The sequence below is a fragment of the Heterodontus francisci genome, chromosome 38, assembly GCF_036365525.1.
Source record: "Heterodontus francisci isolate sHetFra1 chromosome 38, sHetFra1.hap1, whole genome shotgun sequence".
NCBI lineage: Eukaryota > Metazoa > Chordata > Chondrichthyes > Heterodontiformes > Heterodontidae > Heterodontus > Heterodontus francisci.
In genome coordinates this window covers 30,684,476-30,712,201 of record NC_090408.1, presented here as the reverse complement: position 1 = coordinate 30,712,201, position 27,726 = coordinate 30,684,476, and the positions used below count along the sequence as shown (strand labels likewise).

Below are 27,726 nucleotides of genomic sequence, written 5' to 3'. Positions count from 1 at the left end.
CAAGTAAGCATCTACAGACAAAGAAATTTTGCATGAATGCCTTGGGAGTTTGTTTTGGTCATAAAATCCTTGTGTGTAATCATTAGCATTTTGAAACCAGCAGCAACATTTACTGCCCTGGATTTATCATCAAGGTTGTGTCAAAGGGATATCTTTAGTGTAAATGACAACACAATTGCAAAGTGATATTTGTTTGTTCGTACTGAACTTGAGTATTGCTGAAATCAGAGACATTTTGTTGAAGCTTTTCGTCTTGCACTCATCAGAACAATTTGCAAGAATACCAATGTTAGGGAAGCAACAAATTTATACTATATGCAAAGAGAGTGCTGATTGGTTGGCAAGTGGACTCTGATTGGTAGAGGCATTGCCATGGGGAATGCACTAGTTTATGGTGACTGATAGTTAATTGCAAAGCTTTGTTTGAAATTTAAACCAGGCAACTTGACTGTGATTAGTCTAGAAACTGCCCTGAGGAATGAACCAGCAAATGGCTGTCACTTATTTTGTTTAGCTGAAACAGGCGTAATGTGTACATGTTCTTTCTGTCTGCAAAGAACAGGGCCCTGTGTATTAATATATGTAGCTTCCAGTACGCGCAAATGCACTACACTGTGAGCCCTACTGACAATCTTAAATTGGTTTTCAGCGTAATTCTTAGCACACTGAGTATCCCAAAAATTTGAGCAACAGGTGACGCTAGCTGTTTCACGCTGCTACTATGCAGTAGCAACATGTGTGGTGTTCGCCACTGACAGGATGCTGCCATCAAGCCTAAAAGACTGCCTATCACACAAATGAGTAATGTGATGTATGAATTTCAATACTAGTGTGATGCTAGGTATATAAGCTGTATGTCCCAAAGACTGGCGGATCATATCAAACAACGTGTCCCATCGGCTGTTGGCAACAGGCAAGGTACAGATCGTACCAACCAGCCCGTGCTTGCAAAACTCTAAACACAGCGTCCAACATCAGATGTGACTCCGCAATTGGACAACATATGCTAAATAATCCACAGTGTGCTAAGAATTACACTGACAACCAATTTAAGATTGTCAGTAGTAGAGCATGGCTACCCGACCCAAATGGGCCCAACAACATGCGTCGGGTTCGGGTTGGGTCAGGTCGCTCTTCTGGGTCCAGCATTCGGGCTCGGGGCGGGTTGGGCAGAGTAGCAGCCAGGACGTCAAGGTGGGAAATGTGCATCTGGACTCCGCATGAATCTGCAGTGAGCGATTCCATCCAAGGTGGAGCACAACCTCTTTAATATAAATAACTTCATTCCGGTGGTCGGGTTGGGTCGGGCGCAGGAAAAAAATCAAATGACTCGGGCCGGGTCGGGCTTGGGTCGGATATGGTTCTGTCGGGCTCAGGTCGGGTTTCAATTGCAGACCCGAGCAGGCCTTTAGTCAGTAGGGCTCACAGTGTGGCGCATTTGCATGTACTGGTACTATATTAATACACAGGGCCCTGTTCTTTGTATACAGAATGAACATGTATACGCTGCGCCTGTTTCAGCTAAACAAAATAAGTGACAGTCATTCGCTGGTTCATTCCTCAATGCAATGTCTTGACTAATCAGAGTCAAGTTGCCTGGTTTAAATTTCAAACAAAGCTTAGCAGTTAACTGTCAGTCACCATAAACTGGTGCATTCTCCATGGCAACGCCTCTACCAATCAGAGTTCACTTGCCAACCAATCAGTACTCTCTTCGCATATAGTATAAATTTGTTGCTTCCCTAACATTGGTATTCTTGCGAATTGTCCTGATGAGTGCAAAATGAAAAGCTTCGACAAAATGTCTCTGTTTTCAGAAAGTGATATTCATTTCCCAATACCTCTTGCTTTCTTTTTTGCAATCAGATAATAATGGTGAAAGTCAGCCTCATGGGATTACAGTGTAAATGGGGAAAGAACAGTTTGGAATCCGACATGAAGTGGATTATCTAAAGAGTCTTCAGGATGAGCAACCTAAGTGGTCTATGAGTTTCATTTGGTTAGCTCTTTTCTGTGGTACTGGGATTAAATGAGCTGGTTTGGAACTGGTCCATAACCTAATATCTGGCTTTAAAACCATTAGCATCCAACTCGGAAGTGCTGTTATTTCTAAGAAACCTCCGCCTTGAGTAAATAATCTATGCCTGGAATGTATCTGCTTATTGCCCAGCTTCAGGCTACTCAGTGTAAGCTCAAACACATCAACTGATCATATTATTGCTGCCCATGATAAAACAAATAGTTTACATAGGCCAGGAAATATGACAGCTCAACAACAACTTTTATATAGAACGTTTAATATAATAAAACATCCCGAGGTACTTCAGAGGAGCATAATAAAACAAATTAGGAGACCGAGCACAAAAGGAGATATTAAGTCAGATAACCAAAAGCTTGGTCAAAGACGTAGGTTTTAAGGAGTGTCTTAAAGGAAGAAAGTGAGGTGGAGAAGTGTAGGGAGGGAATTCCAGAGCTTGGGGCCGAGGCAACTGAAGGTGCAGACACCAATGATGGAGCGATTAAAATCAGGAATTCAAGCGGCCAGAATTAGAGGAGCACAGCCATCTTGGAAGGTTGTGGAGCTGGAGGAGATTACAGAGATAAGGAGTGGCGAGACCACGGACAGATTTGATGACAAGCATGAGACTTTTAAATCAAGATGTTGCTTGATCGGCAGCCAATGTAGGTCAGCGAAGACAGGGTTGATAGGGGAACGGGACCTGTTGCAAGTTAAGTGCAGCCGAGTTTTGGATGACCTCAAGTTTACGGAGGGTAGAATGTGGGAGACCAGCCAGGAGTGTATTGGAATAGTCAAGTCTAGAGATAATGAAGGCATGAATGAGAGTTTCAGCAGCAGATAAGCTGAGACGGGGGCGAAGTTGGGCGATGTTACAAAGCTCAGAATGAAATCAAATCACTGAGCACTTTCTAAGAAACATAGGTGGTATTTTTACACATTTTTCTGAAAGTAACATAAACTATATAGTCAGATTTAGGGTACCAGACTGCTAAATTTGCTTTTAGGTCAGCTTGGCTCAGTTGGTAGTCTCTCGCCACTGATTCAGAAGGTTGTGGGTTTAAGCTGCGCTCTGGGAGTTTAGCACAAATCTCGGTTGTCACTTCAGCTCTCTGTTCTGTGGCTGCTTTTATTTGCTCTGTACATCAATGATTTGGGCATAGGGCTGGAGGAAGTGATCTCCAAATATACAGATGATATTAAAATAGATGATGTAATAAAGAATTCTGAGGAACAAAGGAGACTGCAATAACATACTGATAAGATATTGGGATGGGCAAAAAAGTGGCAGATAGAATTCAGTGTCAGTAAGTGCAAGGTGATAGGTGTTGGTTAACAAGATATTCTTTGAATGGGAAATGGTTGGGTGATGTGAACCTGAAACTCAAATAATCCCAAATCTCTGCTCTTCCACAAGACACAAAACAGCACCTCAAGGGGATAAAGTCATACAAAAAGTAATTGGAACAGTGGGTTTTATGGCAAGAGATATAGAAGTCAAGATATAATGGTGACGCTAGATATATCTTTGACAAGATCACAGTTGGTTGCAGTATGCTGTTTTAGGCTGTACACTATAAACACAATGTTGAGGTAATAGAGAGAGCACAGTACAGATTTGTCAGGTTTCTGCCTGACATGAAGTAACACGAAAGTTTTTTTTTAAAGCCACAATTTTCAACAAAAAGAGGGTTGCCAGGCTGTGGAACACGCTACTGGAGTTAGTGATTAATTAAATATTAGGTAAGATAAATGATTAAAGCAAAGAGGGAAATAAAAGGATACAGGGCAGAGGAGCACCTGGAATTAGCACTACAGCTCATGTAGAGGATAAATGCAACACAAACTGTTTGGGCCAAATGACTTGTTTCCATGTTGTAATTTCAATGTAATTGTATGTTGGAGGTATGATCTCTCAGATTACATGTTAAATCAAGGCTCAACCTGCCTCTTCAGGTGAATGTAAAAGATCCCATAACACTATTCAATGAGTAGGAAAATCTCCTTTAACCACACACTACTGAAAACAAATTAACTGGTCGTTCATCTTATTGCTGTGTGTATTCCCCTTTTATGTGCACACTGGCTAGCACATGTGCTGACAGAACAGTGACCACATTTCTTAAAGTAATACCTTGGATATGAAGTGCTTTGGAATACTTGGAGGATGTGATAAGGTGCTATATAAATAGAAGTTCTTCTGTCTTATAAATTATGAGTGGAAAGGTTCTGTACTGAAATTAGCGACAGGCAATTTAAACACAAGGCAATAGGAAAGCATGAAGTTAACTGTAGCCTATCCCAAAATGAAACTTGGGAGTTCTTATATTGTATCTATTTGAAGCTACTAAAATATATATTGTAAGAATGTGGACAACAGCAAACCTGACATGGAAGGTATGTTCTTATGAGATGCTTAGGGGTTAATGCAGAGTTATTTAGTAACTTTTGACTAATGGCCACAAACTTTAGGTGACTCTCACAAACCCTCTGGGATTTCACAAAGCTGAAGCCATGACCAGCAATACTGGACAAATATTAGTTATGAGATGCAGTACTGGTTCACATTGACGTTAGCTGCATACCCTGTGCCAGAAACATTAAACGTGACTAAAAGCAGCAACCTGTATTCATCGAGCAGCATGTCTGTGCTTTAATCGTGGACGCATTGATGAGTACTTCGTATTTATTCATGTCATATCCAGTGAAAGCTCCACCTCCACTGCATTCTTATACTTTCCCTTGCACTTCAGTTCCCTACCCTGCTGTCACCAGTACAAATGATCCCTGTTATTGATATTCCTCAGTTATTATAGCAACTGAGTGGCAACCTCTCATTAACTAGAAGGGGTTTCAGAAAATCACCTACCAGAATTCAGGTGGTTTTGCTTCAGAGAAAATGGGCATTAGCTGTAGTGCAAAAGCCCCATCTTTAAAAAAAAAAGATTTTAAATTAGAAGCAATTCTGATAGCTTGCTGTAGCAGCATTCACGTCTCAATGATTGATAATAGCTGGCAAGTTGTTTCTAATCATTAAAAAAACCACACTGACGACGGGGGGCTGATGAGTAGCACCTCTTGTAGCTGCTTGAGGCCACGCACAGAGCTCTCTCTTCACCACCTTCATAATGATGAGAATAGGCAGTGCAAACATGATTGCTCACTGCACTGCTCTGAAATCAAACCATATCTGCACCCTATAGTGCAGGATAAATGTAACATGAATACACTGCCTTGCCTTTTCTCCCTTATTCTCCTCTTCATTCTTTCCACACGTTATTTTTCACCCCATGTTTATCTCTTGCTGGTTTTTATTCTTGTACCATTCCTGCCTTCTCTGTCATTTTTGGTTTCTGTATTTTTTCATTTACATCTCTCAATGCACCCCCCACCCCACCCAACCTGGTGCCCTCCCCCACCTTTGTCTCACACCATTTCGTATTTTCCTGCTTTTTCTCTGCAAACCTTCTATTTCTGTCTTCAGAGCCTACCTAGCTCTGGGTGAGTGCTGCTTATTGCTGCTTTCTTTTATTTCATCTTGCCACTGAGTGAAAGGGACCAAAAGAATCCAACAGCAACAGGATTTACCCCAGATCCTTAATAAAGTCATAGCAGGAGTAAATGTTCTCTATAAAATCTAAAGGCTTTGTAGAAAGCAGAGAAAACAAAAGAAGTGGCAATTTACCAGCACAGTACAGGCAGGTGATTGCTATCATCAGACCAGCTTTCATGTCAGGTTCTTGCCAAATGTAGTTGAACTGCATTAGGGACTTGAGGTGGCCAGAAATCTCCAGCTTGGATTGCATCCAGTACAAGGGTTGGCTCACACAAATCAGGTTTAATTCCATTTTAAAAAACACCAGTTGTTGAGTAAAGCATCATGTTTCATTGAAACATATGAATACATTTGAAATATAACTTTAATCATGTATGAGGTATTACTTTAAAAACCCTTCAATTTAAGTGAATATGAAATGAAATGCTGCACTGAATTTTCCTCCTTTAAACAAGGCAAAATGCTAATTTTTTTTATTCGTTCATGAGATGTGGGCGTCGCTGGCTAGGCCAGCATGTATTGCCCATCCCTAATTGCCCTTAAGAAGGTGGTGGTGAGTTGCCTGCTTGAATTGCTGCAGTCCTTGGGGGTGTAGGTATACCAACAGTGCTGTTAGGAAGGGAGTTCCAGGATCTTGACTCAGAAACAGTGAAAGAATGGAGATATAGTTCCAAGTCAGGATGGTGTGTGGCTTGGAGGGGAGCTTGCAGGTGGTGGTGTTCCCATGCATCTGCTGCCCTTGTCCTTCTAGATGGTAGAGATTGCGAGTTTGGAAGGTGCTGTCCAAGGAGCCTAATTGAGTTGCTGCAGTGCATCTTGTATATAGTACTCACTGCTGCCACTATGCGTTGGTGGTGAAGGGAGTGAATGTTGAAGATGGTGGATGGGGAGCCAATCAAACAGGCTGCTTTGTCCTGGATGGTGTCAAGCTTCTTGAGTGTTGCTGGAGCTGCACTCATCCAGGCAAGTGGAAAGTATTCCATCACACTCCGGACTTGTGCCGTAGATGGTGGACAGGCTTTGGAGAGACAGGAGGTGAGTTACTCGCCACAATTTCCTAGCCTCTGACCTGCTCTTGTAGCCACAGTATTTATGTGGTTGGTCCAGTTCAGTTTCTGGTCAATGGTAAACCCCAGGATGTTGATAAAGGGGGATTCAGCAATTGTAATGCCATTGAACGTAAAGGGGAGATGGTTGGATTTTCTCTTGTTTGAGATGGTTATTGCCTGGCACCTGTGTGGCACGAATGTTACTTGCCACTTATCAGCCTGAATGTTGTCCAGGTCTTGCTGCATTCAGACCCAGGCTGCTTCAGTATCTGAAGAGTCGCGAGTGGTGCTTAACATTGTGCAATCAGCGAACATTTCCACTTCTAACCTTATGATGGACGGAAGGTCATTGATGAAGCAGTTGAAGTTGGTTGGGCCTAGGACACTACCCTGAGGAGCTCCTGCAATGATGTCCTGGGACTGAGATAATTGACCTCCAATAACCACAACCATCTTCCTTTGTGCGAGGTATGATTCCAACCAGTTGAGTGTTTTCCCCTGATTCCCATTGACTTCATTTTTCCAGAGCTCCTTGATGCCATACTTGGTCAAATGCTGCCTTGATATCAAGGGCAGTCACTTTCACCTCACCTCTGGAGTTCAGTTCTTTTGGACCAAGGCTGTAATGAGGGCAGGAGCTGAGTGGCCCTGGTGGAACCCAAACTGTGCATCACTGAGTAGGTCATTGCTGAGCAAGTGCCATTGTCAATGATACTTTCCATCACTTTGCTGATGATCGGGAGTAGACTGTTAGGACGGTAATTGGCTGGGTTGAATTTGTCCTACTTTTTGTGTACAAGACATACCTGGGCAATTTTCCACATTGCTGGGTAGATACCAGCGTTGTTTTCCTTGTAGTTAATAGCCCAGCGTCAAAATTGAAGAAATATGTGGTTTTGAAACATGCGAGTAGTGAAAATGTAAATCTGTTAGCTGTAACAAAAAAGAGCTAATTTCGACGCACCTGGAATCACGACCCATCCACAATTTGCAAGCAGCTAACAAGCCTCTTAACTGATATAAACGCTTGGTAAGCCAGCTAATATTTCATGATTTCCAAGATAAGTTACATCAATGTCTGCACGAACACTGATTTGTGTGCATGCGCACAATAGTTCATGTAATAACAATCTGGTACCAAATTGATGGGTGCACTTATTAACTCATACTGTACAATCTGCTCTCTTCATAGAACAAGGAATACTCAGTTGCCCAACAGTTGTACCAGAAAAACACCTTCTCATGTAAATGGCTCAAAGACATTACTATAAGCAGACTGAGGTCTCCACAAGTTGAAAGCTGTGCCTTCATTCTATGTAATATTTGTGTTAGTATAGTCTAAGTCAGCATTAACTTGGCTTGCAGTAACTTGTTTACTGAAGAATATAGATGATGGCCATGTCTCCTTGCCAATAGAGATTGTGGTAAATGTCACACTGACCACCTTTTGTGGCCTGAATTACTGTTCTTGCTTGTTTCGAAAACATGATGCACAGAAGCAGTAAGACGGGTATAATACCTATATACAAGAACTGGAATTAGTCCACAAGGGTTAAAATAGGAAGCTGCTATTTTGCTTCTTCATAAACACTCTTTGGATAAATGAATTGAATTTTGTTGCTCCTTAGTATATAGTGCCAAAATATACTTATCTTTATATCTGTGAGCTTCCAGTACCCATGAAACATTGTGCAAACTAATAACTATGGCATTCATCCTATGGGACCTCTTTTGATGTTAAACCATTTCTTTGAAGTAGTTACAAAAACATGGTAAGAGTTTTCACACCTTAGTAAACAACAGGATAATGGTGGACAATAATTTTTCCCTTATTACGTGAAATTACATATTTGCCTGCCAAAGCTACATCCATTAACTCTTTTAAAACGCAGTGCCACCATCAATGCTCCTTTATTTTAACTGATGCCTTATCAAAAGGAATTTCCCATTTTTCCAGCCTGGCTGTCTCTTTCCATATTGTATTTTCCAAAGACAGCAGTCTCCATTTCAGACTCCAGCCTCTTGAAATCATACAAATCGAAAAACAGAAATTCCTGTTTTTGTCACAACTGTCATCAGTTCCACTTGAAGCAAGCACATACCATGGGAGAAATAGTTATTGATAAGGAGTAATCACAGATCAAGTGACTAAGCGCTGCCAATGAAGGGGCAATGGTGGTTGTGATTGAGAGTTGTAAAGGGATATAGACTGTGGTCAGCTTACTTGGGCTGGCATAGAACTGGTACTGCACTGATGAATAGTTTTCCAGCTTTCACACCACATTGGAAGGTGGTTTGTGATGTGTGGGGAGGTTCCAGATCTAGATATATGATGATGCCACCCACAAGTGATGTTTTGGAACCACTTGTCTGAACTACATTCTACAATGGAGCATGTAGCAGCACCAGTGTTATCTGCAGTGGAGGCCTTAGCGAAGCATGTTAGGCACAACAGGATCAGATTGAATGTTGTCGCTGTTGGAATGGAAACTTTGTGATCCAAACTTCAAAAGGTAAACATGGCCAACCTCAACCTGCTAGCAGCATGGTTAAAGACAGCTGTGAGACAGGGATTCCAAGAAGTCACCAATGACCCTTGCTCTAGGCTCAGACAGATTGTTGGACCTCATGGGAGGATAATTTTGACAATGGCACGTATTACAAAGAACAAAGAACAGTACAGCACAGGAACAGGCCATTCGGCCCTCCAAGCCTGCGCCGATCTTGATGCCTGCCTAAACTAACACCTTCTGCACTTCCGGGGCCCATATCCCTCTATTCTCTTCCTATTCATGTATTTGTCAAGATGTCTCTTAAACGTCGCTATCGTATCTGCTTCCACCACCTCCCCTGGCAGCAAGTTCCAGGCACTCACCACCCTCTGTGTAAAAAACTTGCCTCGCACATCCCCTCTAAACTTTGCCCCTCGCACCTTAAACCTATGTCCCCTAGTAACTGACTCTTCCACCCTGGGAAAAAGCTTCTGACTATCCACTCTGTCCATGCCGCTTATAACTTTGTAAACCTCTATCATGTCGCCCCCTCCACCTCTGTCGTTGCAGTGAAAACAATCCGAGTTTTTCCAACCTCCCCTCATAGCTAATGCCCTCCAGACCAGGCAACATCCTGGTAAACCTCTTCTGTACCCTTTCCAAAGCCTCCACGTCCTTCTGGTAGTGTGGCAACCAGAATTGCACGCAATATTCTAAGTGTGGCCTAACTAAGGTTCTGTACAGCTGCAACATGACTTGCCAATTTTTATACTCTATGCCCCGACCGATGAAGGCAAGCATGCCGTATGCCTTCTTGACTACCTTATCCACCTGCGTTGCCACTTTCAGTGACCTGTACGCCCAGATCTCTCTGCCTGTCAATACTCCTAAGGGTTCTGCCATTTACTGTGTACTTCCCACCTGCATTAGACCTTCCAAAATGCATTACCTTACGTTTGTCCGGATTAAACTCCATCTGCCATTTCTCCGCCTAAGTCTCCAACCGATCTATATCCTGCTGTATCCTCTGACAATCCTCATCATTATCCGCAACTCCACCAACCTTTGTGTCGTCTGCAAACTTACTAATCAGACCAGCTACATTTTCCTCCAAATCATTTATATATACTACAAACAGCAAAGGTCCCAGCACTGATCCCTGCGGAACACCACTAGTCACATCCCTCCATTCAGAAAAACACCCATCCACTGATACCCTCTGTCTTCTATGACCGAGCCAGTTCTGTATCCATCTTGCCAGCTCACCTCTGATCCTGTGTGACTTCACCTTTTGTACCAGTCTGCCATGCGGGACCTTGTCAAAGGCTTTACTAAAGTCCATATAGATAACATCCACTGCCCTTCCTTCATCAATCATCTTTGTCACTTCCTCAAAAAATTCAATCAAATTAGTGAGACATGACCTCCCCTTCACAAAACCACGCTGTCTCTCGCTAATAAGTTCATTTGTTTCCAAATGGGAGTAAATCCTGTCCCGAATAATCCTCTCTAATAGTTTCCCTACCGCTGACGTAAGGCTCACCGGCCTATAATTTCCTGGATTATCCTTGCCACCCTTCTTAAACAAAAAAACAACATTGGCTATTCTCCAGTCCTCTGGGACCTCACCTGTAGCCAATGAGGATGCAAAGATTTCTGTCAAGGCCCCAGCAGTTTCTTCCCTTGCCTCCCTCAGTATTCTAGGGTAGATCCCATCAGGCCATGGGGACTTATCTACCTTAATGCTTTGCAAGACACCCAACACCTCCTCCTTTTTGATAATGAGATGACTGAGACTATCTGCACTCCCTTCCCTAGGCTAATCATCCACCAAGTCCTTCTCTTTGGTGAATACTGATGCAAAGTACTCATTTAGCATCTCGCCCATTTCCTCTGGCTCCACACATAGATTCCCATCTCTGTCCTTGAGTGGGCCAACCCTTTCCCTGGTTACCCTCTTGCTCTTTATATATGTATAAAAAGCCTTGGGATTTTCCTTAATCCTGTTTGCCAATAACTTTTCATGACCCCTTTTAGCCCTCCTAACTCCTTGCTTAAGTTCCTTCCTACTGTCTTTATATTCCTCAGGTGCTTCATCTGTTCCTAGCCTTCCAGCCCTTACGAATGCTTCCTTTTTCTTTTTGACTCGGCTCACAATATCCCGTGTTATCCAAGCTTCCCGAAACTTGCCAAACTTGTCTTTCTTCCTCACAGGAACATGCTGGTCCCGGATTCTAATCAGCTGACGTTTGAAAGACTCCCACATGTCAGATGTTGATTTACCCTCAAACAGCCGCCCCCAATCTAAATTCTTCAGTTCCTGCCTAATATTGTTATAATTAGCCTTCCCCCAATTTAGCACCTTCACCCGAGGAGTACTCTTATCCTTATCCACAAGTACCTTAAAACTTATGGAATTATGGTCACTGCTCCCGAAATGCTCCCCCACTGAAACTTCGACCACCTGGCCGGGCTCATTCCCCAATACCAGGTCCAGAATGGCCCCATCCCTAGTTGGACTATCTACATACTGTTCCAAGAAGCCCTCCTGGATGCTCCTCACAAATTCTGCCCCATCCAAGCCCCTAGCACTGTGAGTCCCAGTCAATATAGGGGAAGTTAAAATCACCCACCACCACAACCCTGTTACCTTTACATCTTTCCAAAATCTGTCTACATATCTGCTCCTCTACCTCCCACTGGCTGTTGGGAGGCCTGTAATAAACCCCCAACATCGTGACTGCACCCTTCCTATTCCTGAGCTCCACCCATATTGCCTCGCTGCATGACCCCTCTGAGGAGTCCTCCCGCAGTACAGCTGTAATATTCTCCTTAACCAGTAATGCAACTCCCCCACCCCTTTTACATCCCCCTCTATCCCGCCTGAAGCTTCTACAGCCTGGAACATTTAGCTGCCAATCCTGCCCTTCCCTCAACCAAGTCTCTGTAATAGCAACAACATCATATTTCCAAGTACTAATCCAAGCTTTAAGTTCATCTGCCTTACCTGTTATACTTCTCGCATTGAAACAAATGCACTTCAGATCACCAGTCGCACTGTGCTCAGCAACATCTCCCTGCCTGCTCTTCCTCTTAGTTACTATGTCCTCCTCATTTATTTCACTAGCTGTCCTACTGCTCTGGTTTCCACCCCCCTGCCACACTAGTTTAAACCCTCCCGAGTGACGCTATTATTAAACGAGATTGGCCTTTTGAAACTCATGCTAGTGTTAATTCTGTGACAATCATTAACCATGAACAAGTTACGATAGCTACTTCTGAAAATACTGAGCTCACTATTACTACTGCAAAGATCAGGTCTGGTGCTGATGCGGGTACATCGTCGCTAGTCATAGATGAAAATAGCAGACCTTCTATATTTTTCCAACTCTCCACAGCTGGCGACTTAACCCCCTGACAATGCAACTCCTTGCACAAGGAGAATACTTATTAACAGGGAACATTCACAACCACCAAAGAGAAGTTTGTGATATGTAAGGAAAACAAATCAAAAAACACACATTAAACACCTATGCCATTACCACTACACAATTGATTATTTTTCCTGATTCTTTCTTTGTTCGGAACAGTATCAGTTGTTCAAAAGGTGAACAAAGTGCATGACTAAAGAGATGTCCCGTGTGGGTGCAGGCCGGCTCTTGTAAAGATTAAAGATGATGACACTGATGACCTTCACAGCCATTGTCTGTGCATGGCCACTGGCTGATTGTCATCATGGAGTAGATGGCATACCTCAGTCCCAGTCTTTATGACGAGTATTACCTTCCTCATTGTGGTGCTTCTCTGCCTTTGCTAAATGGCTAACCCTATTTTAGAACAACTGTTTCTTGGGTTTTATCCACTATGGGTCATGGACCTGCTATGGCTTCTGTGCTCCTGAGTAGCCATCTACCCTTCCTCCTGCTCCATTGTAATATATCCACCAATGCCCATTACACACAACCCCTACAGAAAACCTTCCTGGATATTCCCATCCTCTATGATGGGGGAGCCCAGCACATCAGTGCAAAAGACAAGGCTGAAGCATTTTCATCTACTTTCAGCCAGAAGTGCCAAGTGGATGATCCATCTCGGCCTCCTCCTGAAGTCCCCAGCATCACAGATGCCAGTCTTCAGCCAATCCAATTCACTCCATGTGATATCAAGAAATGGCTGAAGGCACTGGATACTGCAAAGGTGATGGGCTCTGACAACATTCCAGCAATGGTACTGAAAATTTGTGCACCAGAACTAGCCGCGCCCCGAGCAAAGCTGTTCCAGTACAGCGACAACACTGGCATCTACCCGGCAATGAGGAAAATTGCACAGGTATGTCCTGTACACAAAAAGCAGGACAAATCCAACCCGGCCAATTACCGCTCTCTCAGTCTACTCCCGATTATCAGCAAAATGATGGAAGAGGTCGTCAACAATGCTATCAAGCGGCACTTTGTCAGCACTAACCTGCTCACTGATGCTCAGTTTGGGTTTTGCCAGGGCCACTCAGCTCCTGACCTCATTACAGCCATGGTTCAAACATGGACAAAAGAACTGAACTCCAGAGGTGAGGTGAGAGTGACTGCCCTTGGCATCAAGGCAGCATTTGACCAAGTATGGCATCAAGGAGCCCTAGCAAAACTGGAGTCAATGGGAATCAGGGGAAAAACTCTCCACTGGTTGGAGTCATACCTAGCACAAAGGAAAATGGTTATGTTTGTTGGAGGTCAATCGTCTCAGTCCCTGGACATCACTGCAGGGGTTCCGGAGAGTAGTGTTCTAGGCCATCTTCAGCTGCTTCATCACTGACCTTCCCTCCATCATAATGTCAGAAGTGGGGATGTTCCCTGATGATTGCACAATGTTCAGCACCATTCTTGACTCCTCAGATACTGAAGCAGCCCATGTCCATATGCAGCAAGACCTGGACAGCATCCAGGCTTGGGCTGATATGTGACAAGTAACATTCGCGCCGCACAAGTGCCAGGCAATGACCATCTCAAACAAGAGAGAATCTAACCATCTCCCTTGACGTTCAATACTATTACCATCGCTGAATCCCCCACTATCAACATCCTGGGTGTCCCCATTGACCAGAAACTGAACTGGACCAACCACATAGATGCTGTGGCTACAAGAGGTCAGAGGCTGGGAATTCTGCAGCGAGTAACTCACCTCCTGTCTCTCCAATGCCTGTCCACCATCTACAAGGCACAAGTCAGGAGTGTGATGGAATACTCTTCACTTGCCTGGATGGATGCAGCTCCAGCAACACTCCGGAAGCTCGCCCCCTCCAGGACAAAGTAACCCACTTGATTGGCTCCCCATCCACAACCTTCAACATTCACTCACTCCACCAGAGGCACACAGTTGTAGTAGAGTGTACCATCTATAAGATGCACTGCAGCAACTCACCAAGGCTCCTTTGACAGCATCTTCCAAACCCACGACCTCTACCAGCTGGAAGGACAAGGGCTGCAGATGGATGGAAACACCACCACCTGCAAGTTCCCCTCCAAGCTCACACCATCCTGACTTGGAACTATATTACCAATCCTTCACTGTTGATGGTTCAAAATCCTGGAACTCCCTTCCTAACAGCACTGTGGATATACCTACCCCACATGGACTGCAGCAGTTCAAGAAGGCAATTCACCACCACCTTCTCAAGGGTAATTAGGGATGGGCAATAAATGGTGGCCTAGCCAGCAACGTCCCCACATGCCCCGAACAAATAAAAAACAATATTATTCACTTTTGTTATTGCTGTGGTACTCCTTTGAAAGCTTCCTGTTCATTAAGTGCATTAATGGGTCTGACCAGGAGTAAAAGATTCACCTTTTGGGTTAACTGAATAGCTGCAGAATGCTGCACATCAATAATTACCTTATCAGCTCCTTAATTAGCTTATTCTTGCACTTCTCACTAATGTCCATTAATCCCTTTTTGGAGTGGTAAGAATCCTCAGAGCAGTACTAAACATCAACAAATATTCCATTAGTACTTTCCACTGACATTAGACCTCTATTTATTCACATTTACTTTCTCAATACATTTTCAAATTCAGGAAATATGTTTTGTTGCTGTATATTTAAAGTGAAAGCAGGTGAATTTGAGTCAAATATTCATTGGCTTTAAGAAAATGACAATTTGATAGACATAAGCTAAGATACATGGGACAGAATTAATGTAAATAAAATAACAAACCAGGAACTGAGACAGAAATAGCAATGGTATTAGCATTTGTTTACCCTTGTGTCAAGGTGATTCCTGATGTGTGGAATCTCTTGGTAAAGGCAGAGCTCCTTCTCATTCATTATTACACAATTCTTATAAATGTTGGGAAGATATATTTTAAAAAATGCACCAACACGACTGGCTGAAAAGCCATGATATTCCTTTGGCTTTGGTCCCAGGAATAGCTGAAAAATGTAAATAAAACGGGATTAATGGGATGCTAACCTTTCTAACTGCTCTAATATGGATCAGAAAGAATGGCGAAGAAACTAACTGCAGACTCTCAGCATGGAGCCACTGTTAGAACAATGCAGCATTGAACCCATGTCCTGTCCCAAAGATAGTTTCCAGACACGGCTGGTAAAGTTGGTTATAAAAGTCATCTGGCTGATAAACATCTAGCCATATTGTCAGAAAGCGATAAATCAAATTATTCTACTCCACTTTAGTTTGAAGCATTCAGATTTCAAAATATTGCCATCTGAAGAAACAGGAAAATGAAGTCCACGAACTTTTCTGTGTGATATGTTTGAGAATCCTGTAAGTAAGTGCACTTGTGTCGGGAAAAAGGTATTCTTTACTGTTATTTCAGCAGGCTCTGTTAGGAATCACAGCTCAATTTCTTTGCTTGTGGTAGAAAAGCTGTATTTCACCCTCATGGATAAGGCCTCATGAAATTGCATACCAAAAATAAAACATTTTAAAATTTCAGACCTCTCTAATGTTGTGAACACTTGAGCTATCTCATAAGTGCTAGAAATTGTGACTCTGATTTAGTGACAGAAAACAGACATGGCATTTAACCCTCATTAAGGTGGTGGCAACATCAACTTGCATTTTCTCATGTGTGTTACAAATGACATGGACATTCTGCACTGTGAGACAAACAAATGCTGGTTACGTGACCTGGGGCTAAGGTAAGGATACTGAAAGGTCACTCAGCCCTGCCCCCTGCCCCAAAGATCTTCTATAGTCGACCCTCTTTGCTTGTATTTATGGACCAAAGAAGTTTTTTTTAGATCTTGAACCCATGGTGATGGCTTTGTGCACTGATCTTGCAAGTGTTGCACTGGACCTGTCTGTGATTGTTTCCTTGGATTCTGCATGCTGATGTACAGATGATAAGATTGTTGTAGGAGACAGTACAATATATTGACTGGCACAAAACATTACTTGTGTAGGATTGCTACAAGTTCACATCTTATTGGCACGGATATTTAAGCAGGTTTCTAATAACTGCAATAATATTTATGTTTGACTTTCAAAGGCAGAAAACATTCATTGATCACTTACCAGGTTCAATAGCCAACCTTGACAAGGAGTTGGTGTCATTGCTAGATTGACTAACTGTGAGTAATGTTCTTACGCAGGTTTCACTGCTTCTGCTGCGCTGATTTTTCAATTTTGCAACCCTTTCTAGATGCTTTATAATTTTTCGTGACAGCCCGCTACAGATCTGATATACATCTGTCTGAAAATGGATATTGCTTATACAGACAGATTTTTTTTTTAATGGTGAAATGTTGTCCTCAGGCTGAAGCTCGGGTGTGGCTCCAAGGGTTCTGGCACCTGTCTTTTATCTTGCTCAAGTAGTCATTCTTCACCTAGGGGCTTAGATAGTGCATACTGGTACATTATGCAACTGTGGGCATCACAGCTAAAATGGTCCTTACTTGACACCCATGTATGGTTACTGAATAGCAGTCAGGTGCAGGAAGCTAGGACAATGCTCTTCCCACCCAGAGGTCCTCAAGTCAACTGTATAACATTGCACCAGCTGAGATCCAAATGGCACAGGCTGGGATTTGAACCCCTCATCTTGCTGATCTGAATGTTTCAGTACCAAACTACAAATTTACACACTATATCAAGCAGGTACTCAGATTCATGCTTTTCAATATCCCTTTGTCACTGGTTAATTTCCGCTGAATGTTACTGATCTGTGTTGTAAGTGCCTTTTTTGCAGTAGATTGACTGGCTATGTTTAGACTTGGCTGCAGTATTCTACCCTTTGTAATCATCAATACAATAAGGGTATCATTTACTTAGAAGTTCAAATGGCTCATTTTCTTGGGAACCAGGGAATTTTAATAATTTAAACTGACATCTGGTTTAATGTCTAACCAACCACTAATAGTAAATTAAAATTTGATAGATCTGAATATAGGACATGGTCAGTGTGGTGTAACTGACTCAAACATTTTTTAAAAAATTAGCTCCCCTAACCTTTCAGTCACTTCAGCATCCGACATGTGGGGAATTGAAAGTAGAATATTAGTTCTTTCTGTAACTTTCAAGCCTTTTAAAAAAATTTTCAAGCCCTGAGGAGATCTGAATGTGTCTTCAATATTCCAGTGGTTAGATGCCTCTCTCCAGTGCAACATCACATTGTGGCCGACAACCAAACTTCAGTGTTTCAAGTCCATCCGTGACAGAAGGTTTGCTCTGATCACAATCTTTGGAAACACATCCTTTTTGCAGACAGTGACCAAATAAAATCTTCCTTCATTGCCTTTTGACATGCCAGTGCAGTCTCTATAGATTCTTGTGTCATTGAAGGTGGTTCTTAAGGAACCAAAACTTTGTAGAAGCTGGAACATCCAATTTAACATGTGAGTATGGAAAGGATTGTTTCATTCATGGTTCCTGGTCCTACACAATAGTAAATCACCTCAAGAAAACATTTCACGTACAGCACACCTCAATAACATTAAAACTAAGTGCCAATATTGTCTAAACAGCACTTCACAAATTACTCAAACCATAATAAATCAGCTCCAGGAAAAAAAAGCCCTATACATCACATAACCAATTACAGTACACAGAAACTAACTGAATAAATACATCAGCAGCAACAGCATATGACCACCAGAAACTTAAACAGCTCACTTTAATTCTGGAAAAACAGGAAGCAACTATGTTATACACTCCTTACCATAATTGCAATCAAAATAATAATTAGATTTCAATATTACCCGATAAATCAGAATAAGAATACAAGGGAGGTAGAACAAAATAAATTCTGCATAAAATTTGGAACTTGTCATTGTGTTGCCTTTTCTTTCTTTTGTATTCTTAACCAATAATCTGGAATATCTACTTTTCAAGTTTCTATTTGACATTTGCCTGAGTTCCCCATAAAATTAATCTATGTGGCTACAATGTGAAAATCCATTTGGGCTACTTTTACCATAAGTAATAGATGGTAAAAATTCAAAAGCCATTGACAGAACTATTCTTTCTCCAATTCCTATAAATGTCACTACTTCAAAATAAAACCCTTAACCGAGTTTTTGCTAATTTTTCATTCATCCACACAGTGATTTGTGCAGGGTCTGTCAGGAGTCGCCAGCTGCTGGCGATTGGGGTGTTTGGGCTCAACAGACTTCCAAGTTCCACAAGTGACAAGCCTGCCACTGGCTCATTAAAATTACAAATCAAAGGTGAAAGTAACCAGAACACTGGTAGAAAAAGCTTTAAGAAGTTGTCGGAGCCCTTCACCAGCAACCATTTTAAAAATTGGCTTTACTACGTATATAAGTGAGGGTAACACTTTTAATGACAGGCACATTGAAACCATGTGCACAGAAAAGAGCTGTCAAGAACAATGAACACATCTGTGGCACTACAAAACAACAGTGACTGCACTTCAAAGCAATTCATTGTTTGCAATGTCCTTTGATACATTTTTGAGAGATGCATTAAGGTGCAGTACAAGTACAATCTGTTTCTTTCACTATGGAGGACAAACAAAGTTCTAAAATATAGAAAGTAAATTCATAGCTTTGTTCAAATAAATGACCATTGACGTGCAGAATCTAACTCACGCAGTTTCCCTTTTTAGTGGCACCTCCCGAAACAGCATGAAAAACCATTGCCTTAAACACAAACCACATTGTGGTCCAACACTAGTCCAACTTGTTAGGGCCTTACCCTCAATTTTCTTTATGTTTTACACACTTTCAACAAAGCACACCAGCATGTTTTAGATCATCTCTTAGCCAATGTAAACAAGTCAGAAACTTTCGACAGTTGCCTTACAAATTATTAGAAGATCAGGACATAAGAGATAGCTCATCTTGGTAATTAGAAATGCGTAGCCGGTCCTCTTTAAAGAATGAGCCTTCCTTCTATGAAGCTACATCTTTCCCAAATATCCTTCACCCATTTAAAAAATACAGATTGTGCATACCGGAGAGAGGCAATAGAAATAAAAAGAGCCAGAACATAAGTTATAGAAATGAACCAGAAAAACACAACTGGAAAAGGATTGGATGAAGATACAGAGATGCCGAAACAGTGGGAAAGAAATGCAGTTAGATCTACAAAAGGGAAAAGCAGAAAGTGTGCAAACTGAAAGAAGTGTATCAATTGTGACATGAATTCCATTACCAAATTGCACAGTGACTAGTTAAATACATCAAACTTCACAATTCAAATGCTATCATTTGGATGTGTGGACACCTTTTGGATGTGTGGACACCTTTTGGAGTAGAATAAGTTTAAAATGCCAGTTTTATAAATGATATTGAGTAAACCTGTAAATGGGAGATCTGAATTACAATAATTAAGGCTCATGTCTGTCTTAAAAAGCAACTGTTTTGCTTTGCTACTATGCTGCTAATACACTGTGCATGGTGAGATAAATTAAAACCTGGTGATATCTGAAGTGTGCTTAAATAAATAACTGCCTTGACTTTGAAGATTGTAACACTAGTACATATGCTCACACATATAGATAATGTGCTTTTTGTTTACTGAGAAACAATCGTGAAGACCCATAGTGCAGGCATCTTAAAGGTTGTCAACAAAAATTGAGAATGGTATACACTATACAGTAGTGATGATTAGGCTACATCAGACTTGGGTTTTTGAATGCCTAAAGATTGTAGGTGGAAGGAAGTACAAAGGGAGACAGCAGCTTTCCAGTTTTGAAGCCATGGAAAAGAGAGGGAATAGAAGACACTACAATGATTCGTAACATTATCAACACAATGAGGAATAATGCAGCAGGAAGGGTGTAAGGAAAAAAAACACAAGAAGGTGGTTTCAGAAATAAAACAGAATACGCTGGAAATACTCAGCAGGCCAGACAACATCTGTGGAGACAGAAACAGAGTTAATGTTTCAGGTCAATTACTTTTATCGGAACAGTTTGGTTCATGTGAGATGTGCAGTAATCATGAAAAAGATAATCCTAAAATAAACTAAAATTATCTCACTTCATTCATAATTTCTCTCAGTTTAAAATATGTCAGAATTCTCAACCAGGTGCATCTCTGAATTAGTGTTGAGCACAGGCCAACTCTGATAAGATCAAGAAACTGGCTTATCACCAAACTCCAATAGTGCAGAATTAAATAACATGGACCATTAAATAGAAAATCTAAATTATTTGTTTATTTTAATTTTCCATTTACATTGGTCATTACTGAAATATACATTTGAATATATTTGATGAAGTGTGGCTGAATAAACTATACATTTTTCATAGTCTTAAATTCTCCTTGGTTGTGTCTGAGTGCTCAATGTGAACAGCACAGCTGCCTTATTTAAATACTTATATGAGTGACATTAACCTTTTAAGGGTAGCTGGCTTGTAGCTTTTGAATGAGTTCAATTTTATTAAATCACATAGCAGCTTAAGATGACAGTGTGAACTGTTCACTGCTGAAGGTGGAATTAGCATAATGCACATCAGACCAATTAAAAGCACATACCTTGATATTATGTTTGGGAATTTACTCAAGTTAGCAATTATTTTTCCTGTAAATCTTCACTTTGCCAATGAACTTCCAGTAATGAAAACCTTGGCCTTTTTCAGTGAAGCAGTACCAACAGAGTTGAGCAGATTAATTTCTAAAATGTACTGTCCCTACAATCTAATATCAGCATTTGCTTGATAAAAGACCCACACAGTCATTGGTTCACTTATTGGGAAAATTGGATTGAAGCCTGATGACAGCACAATTGGCTCATTTCCCTGCGTAGTAATGTGTAGCTTGAGCTCTACTGTACAACTACTTCTTGCCTTACTTAATGAAGGCAGTGTTCGTGCTTTGGTTTTTAAACAAAGGCTTATCTCCAAGGTCTCTGTTTGTTGAGATAAAATATACAGCTTGCAGAGGACACTGCTGTGGGAATATTAATTATTACCACTATTGTGTTCCTTATGAATATAAAAGCATAACGTGAAAGGACAGTTAGTCTATCTTTGACCCAACAGCAACTGTTTTGGCACTGGCAAGCCCCAAGGATAAGGTGCTAAATTGCTGAGATATAATCTAGTAAATGGAAATGTTGAGCTTTTATCTGTTGTGTCTTTATTTGTCCATTTTTTCTGATTACTGACTGACTCCGGACCCCACGGAGTCTCATGACATAAGGTCAAAGATGGGCAAGGAAACCTCCTGCTGATTACCGCCCCCACCGCCATCCCCCCAGCTGATGAATCAGTACTCTGCCATGTTGAACACCACTTGGAGGAAGCACTGAGGGTGGCAAGGGCACAGAATGTACTCTGGGTGGGGGACTTCAATGTCCATCACCAAGAGTAGCTCGGTAGCACCACTACTGACCAAGCTGGCCGAGTCCTAAAGGACATAGCTGCTAGACTGGGTCTGTGGTAGGTGATGAGGGAACCAACAAGAGGGAAAAACATGCTTGACCTCGTCCTCACCAACCTGCCTGCCGCAGTTGCATGTGTCCATGACAATATTGGTAGGAGTGACCACCCACACAGTCCTTGTGGAGACGAAGTCCTGCCTTCACATTGAGGATACACTCCATTGTGTTGTGTGGCACTACCACCATGCTAAATGGGATAGATTTCGAACAGATCTAGAAACTCAAAACTGGGCATCCATGAGGCACTGTGGGCCATCAGCAGAATTGTACTCAACCACAATCTGTAACTTCATGGCCCGGCATATCCCCCACTCTACCATTGCCATCAAGCCGGGGGATCAACCCTGGTTCAATGAAGATTACAGGAGGGCATGCCAGGAGCAGCACCAGGCATACCTCAAAATGAAGATTCAACCTGGTGAAGCTACAACCCAGGACTACTTGCATGCCAATCAACGTAAGCAGCATGCAATAGTCAGAGCTAAGTGATCCCAAAACCAACAGATCAGATCTAAGCTCTGCAGTCCTGTCACATCCAGTCGTGAATGGTGGTGAACAATTAAACAACGAACAGGAGGAGGTGGCTCCACAAATATCCCCATCCTCAATGATGGGGGATCCCAGCACATCAGTGCAAAAGATAAGGCTGAAGCATTTGCAACAATCTTCAGCCAGAAGTGTCAAGTGGATGATCCATCTCAGCCTCCTCCTGAAGTCCCCAGTATCACAGATGCCAGTCTTCAGCCAATTCAATTCACTCCACGTGATATCAAGAAACGACTGAAGGCACTGGATACTGCAAAGGCTACAGGCCCTGACAACATTCCGGCAATAGTACTGAAGACCTGTGCTCCAGAACTTGCCGCGCCCTTAGCTAAGCTGTTCCAGGACAGCTACAACACTGGCATCTACCCGGCAATGTGGAAAATTGCCCAGGTATGTCCTGTACACAAAAAGCAGAACAAATCCAACCTGGCCAATTACCGCCCCATCAGTCTACTCTCAATCATCAGTAAAGTGATGGAAGGTGTCATTGACAGTGTTATCAAGTGGCACCTGCTTAAAAATAACCTGCCCAGTGACGCTCAGTTTGGGTTCCGCCAGGGCCACTCAGCTCTTGATTTCACTACAGCCTTGGTTCAAACATGGACAAAAGAACTGAACTCGAGAGATGAGGTGAGAGTGACTGCCCTTGACATCAAGGCAGCATTTGACAGAGTATGGCATCAAGGAGCCCTAGCAAAACTGGAGTCAATAGGAATCTGGGGGAAAACTCTCCGCTGGTTGGAATCGTATCTACCGCAAAGGAAGATGGTTGTGGTTGTTGGAGGTCAATTATCTCATCTCCAGGACGTCACTGCAGGAGTTCCTCAGGGTAGTGTCCTAGGCCCAACCATCTTCAGCTGCTTCATCAATGACCTTCCTTCAATCATGAGGTCAGAGGTGGGGATGTTCGTTGATGATTACACAATGATCAGCATCATTCGTGACTCCTCAAATACTGAAGCAGTCCATGTAGAAATGCAGCAAGACCTGGACAATATCCAGGCATGGGCTGATAAGTGGCAAGTAACATTCACGCCATACAAGTGCCAGGCAATGACCATCTCCAACAACAGAGAATCTAACCATCTCCCCTTGACATTCAATGGCATTACAATCGCTGAATCCCCCACTATCAACATTCTGAGGCTTACCAGTGACTAGAAACTGAACTTCAGTAGCCATATAAATACCGTGGCTACAAGAACAGGTCAGAGGCTAGGAATCCTGTGGTGAGTAACCCACCTCCTGACTCTCCAAAGCCTGTCAACCATCTACAGGCACAATTCAGGAGTGTGATGGAATACTCTCCATTTGCCTGGATGGGTGCAGCTCCAACAACACTCAAGAAGCTCGACACCATCCAGGACAAAGCAACTCGCTTCATTGGCACTCCATCCACAAACATTCACTCCCTCCACCACCGACGCACAGTGGCAGCAGTGTGGACCATCTACAAGATGCACTGAAGCAACACACCAAGGCTACTCAGGCAGCACCTTCCAAACCCACGACCTCTACCACCTGGAAGGACAAGGGCAGCAGATGCGTGGGAACACCACCACCTGCAAGTTCCCCTCCAAGCCACACACCATCCTGACTTGGGACTGTATCTGAATGGAGATCCGAAGGCATGGGACTTCCGGCCAGTGGCCAGAATATCGGCGTGGGATGGCCGTTGTTACCAGGTAAGTGTTTATTTATTACTTTTAATATGATTAGCATATTTAGATGAAGGCTCCACTGCCGGGTGGCAGGGGGAGCGCACCGAGGCCTCGCCGCCGGTGGTAAAATGCGGCAGGGCCTCCCCGGCGTCGGGGGTCGTGGCGGGATTCTCCCGGAAGAATTTTCCTGGCCCCCTACCACGACCCTCAATGTCAGAGGGCTGGTAAAATTCAGCCAAGTATTTCTGCAAATTTTCTACTGATTTAAATCCTGGTTGGGGACACAATTTCAAAATAAGGGGGCAGCCACATTGGGCAGAGATGAGGAGAAATTTCTTCACTCAGAGGGTGTGAATCTTTGGAATTCTCTACCCCAGAGGGCTGTGGAAGCTCAGTCATTGAGTATGTTTAAAGTAGAGATTGGCAGATTTCTAAATACCAATGACATAAAGGGATATGGGGATAGTGTGGGAAAAAGGCATTGAAGTGGATGATCAGCCATGATCGTATTGAATGGCGGAACAGGCTCAATGGGCTGAATGGCCTACTCCTGCTCCTTTGTTCCTATCTGCATGTGTATCTAATGGTATTTAAATGCTGCATAACTTTTAATATTTGCAAAAGACCAACAGGGCAGTTGGCTCTCCATTAGGAAAAAAAGTGACGTTTGAAAAGTTCACACAGGCCAGTGAACTGTGTGGGAACATTTTAAACTTTCCTATACAGTGAGATTACCTCCTTGAGGCCGTCTCAGTCCATTTCCTTCAGTCTTCCGGCTCTAGCCCCCACCCCCCGTGGATCGCTTTTCCTCCTGCTCTACCACTGATGTTAAAGTCTGCACTGGTCTCAAGAACTGTTCTCTGGAAATCCTTTGCTAAATTTCTTGCCCTTTGATCTTGTTTCTCCACCTGAAGGAGCCAACTCAAACCTTTCTCTTTAACCATACTTATGGTCAGCCACCTCAATACTTGGCATGCAGTTTTGCTCTGTGAAGTGCTTGGGATATTAACGTTGATAACACAAACTGTTCTCAGGTGAGCTTGCGCTGCCTGCCGAAGTTTGGCACTGGCGATTTCATTCCCAGGACATTGCTCATTTGGACTGACGTGAAGCTGGAGCAGCTTTGTATGAAAGCAAAATGTGTAGCATTTTTGGCCTTCTGAGGGGTTGAGATAGCTAGCAGAATCAGTCGAGCTACAATTTGTATTTTCAAGGCTACCATTGAATAAATTAAAATGTATTTGGTTTGTCTTGTTAATTGCAGAAACACTACCTATCATACATGAGCCCAACAGGAGATGGGGAAGGTATAGTAATTATGCCTAGGAAAAGCAAGAGCTCTATTGTACCAATTAAATTCTAAACAAACTGTACAGCTGCACCATTGTGGTTTGAGGTTAAAGCTGCTTTATTCACAAACAAGGATGTTCTATTTCAAAACAAGGATGTTCTATTTAAAAATTCTCAATTACAATTGCCTGGTCAGCAAACACTGCAACTTAACTTCTATTTAAATAAAGATACTCTTGTATATTTTTTCTCCTGCGGGGATTATGGGACACAGTTGAGGTCAATCTTCTGCCCCTGGTTCCTGGCTCTGATTGAAGAAACTAAGATCACAAGATTGATCCCGATAATTCTGCTGGGGAGAAATGTGTGTGTGAAATCTTGTTGAAATGTATTCAGTGTTCCATTTTTTTAACAAAAGCAAAAGTATGTATGGTAAATTAAATTGAATATGGTGCTTAAAATTAGTGAACAATCTTGACTTTGTGGGATAGCGTAAAACGAGCAATAGCAAGTTGACATCCCATTTTATTTTTATTTCCATTGCAAAAATAAAGATTGGGATAGATGTAAAGTGGGCTGTTGATGCATTATCACCTGTGATACACTATCGCACTGTGTCTTCATGAATAAGACTAAAACACAAAAAGGATGAAATAGTATTTCCATAAGTGAGCTGACCTGCTAACTCACCCGATCTAAAATCTTGAGTAATTTGCAGGCAGTGTGCTGAATGCAGAGACTTATATTAAATCACTTTTAAAATTCAACATTTAAAAAAATCTTTTAATTAAAGGAAGATAATTATGGGATGCAGTGGCTTATAATATGCTTCATTAATTTGAGTAAGGTTTCTCTTCCATTCCCCTGCGCACTAGCATTAAGATCTCACAGTGCTAGTATTCAGCAAGCATGGAGTTGTTTTAATGATTGACAGCTCTGTATGACCATCCAGGAATGAAAAGGATGCTAATTTGCATCGAAATAATGAAGACACTCAAAAGAGCATTTTGGCTGATGGCTATTTTGGGCACTACCAACATAAATGTTGGTCCATGGATAAAAACAATGATTTTCTACCAGCTAAAACAGATATGAAAGGCTGTTTTGTGGGAGATATCAAAGGCATGTATGTGGTACCTTGTATAGAAATTGCTTCCTTCCCAAATCCCAGAGTAATATTCTCTTTCCAAGGTACCAAGGTTACTATCTTATCACAATGCACCATTCTTCCTCTGGATCCTAGTAGCTATTTAAATTTCTAGATCCATGAATCCATTCTCTTTATCAACACTTCAACAAAGGAATGCAAATTAAAAAGAATTGCAGGACTGCGATTGCTGCTCCCACTCTAGCTCAGTATCTCCTGGGTTCATTTAAGGCTACGCTGGCTGTGTGTGCCTTTCATTCCTTGAAGTGCTGAGATACTGCGGTGGGCTGGGGCGATTGTTGCAATTAAAGAAGTGTCAAGGCATACATATTGAGCGGAGTAAATATTCATTCAATTAAAAATGTAAACAAGATCATTGACAAATTAGCACAATCTAACGCATTGAAAGAAGTTGCTAGGACTGAGGCTGGATCTTTGTCTTGGTTTCTGCAACTGATTGCATTGTCACTGGAACTGTGGGTGGTTACTGCCATTGGGTTATACTGGACACCTGCTATTATAAAGCTCAAGTGCAAATATTAACTTGACAAAAATGTCTCAGTAGCTCACATTCTGCTTGTGCATGAGTACAAATGTGGAAGTATAAATATCCTTGATAATTGCAAGGAATAAAATCTACTCTGCAGTGACACTAAATATGCAGAGAACTGTACTTGAGCCAATATAGATTTTTTTTAATACATTATTTGCAGAGCCTATGTGATACAGCCCAATGTGCCATCAATGGGGTGTGTTCTGTTTCTGCACTGTTAATAGAAATAATCTAACTCACTAAACAAAAACCTTATCCAAGTTATAATATCAATAAGAAAATGAACATGTTAGTAAAATACTGGATGTTGAAGAGCACCAAATGTGAGTTTTTATTCTAATTCCAATCATCACCCTCACTTCTGGAATTGAAACACTTCCATGTGGAGCATCCCCTGCATTTCCGACCATCACTGCAATATGAAATAATGTAATTACAAAGCATGGCAATGTTTGGTGTATATTACTTCATGTTAGAATTTTTAAAATTACCATTCCTGTTTACTGAGCAAAAGAGTGTAAAATGTATAGGTACAATGTACTGAAAATTATAGT

General features: G+C 42.1%; 1 protein-coding gene across 12 annotated transcripts in view; it reads right to left on the bottom strand.

The window, feature by feature from the left end:
• sema6d (semaphorin 6D) overlaps positions 1-27,726 on the bottom strand; it is a 259,908-nt gene that overhangs the window by 111,168 nt on the left and 121,014 nt on the right. The window contains exon 5 of one of the 12 annotated variants that reach the window (XM_068018004.1): positions 4,887-4,947. The exons of the other annotated variants lie outside the window; for them this stretch is intronic. Coding sequence (XP_067874105.1) covers positions 4,887-4,947 — 61 coding nt within the window. The remainder of the gene's footprint in view (positions 1-4,886; positions 4,948-27,726) is intronic. 12 annotated transcript variants of the gene reach the window in all.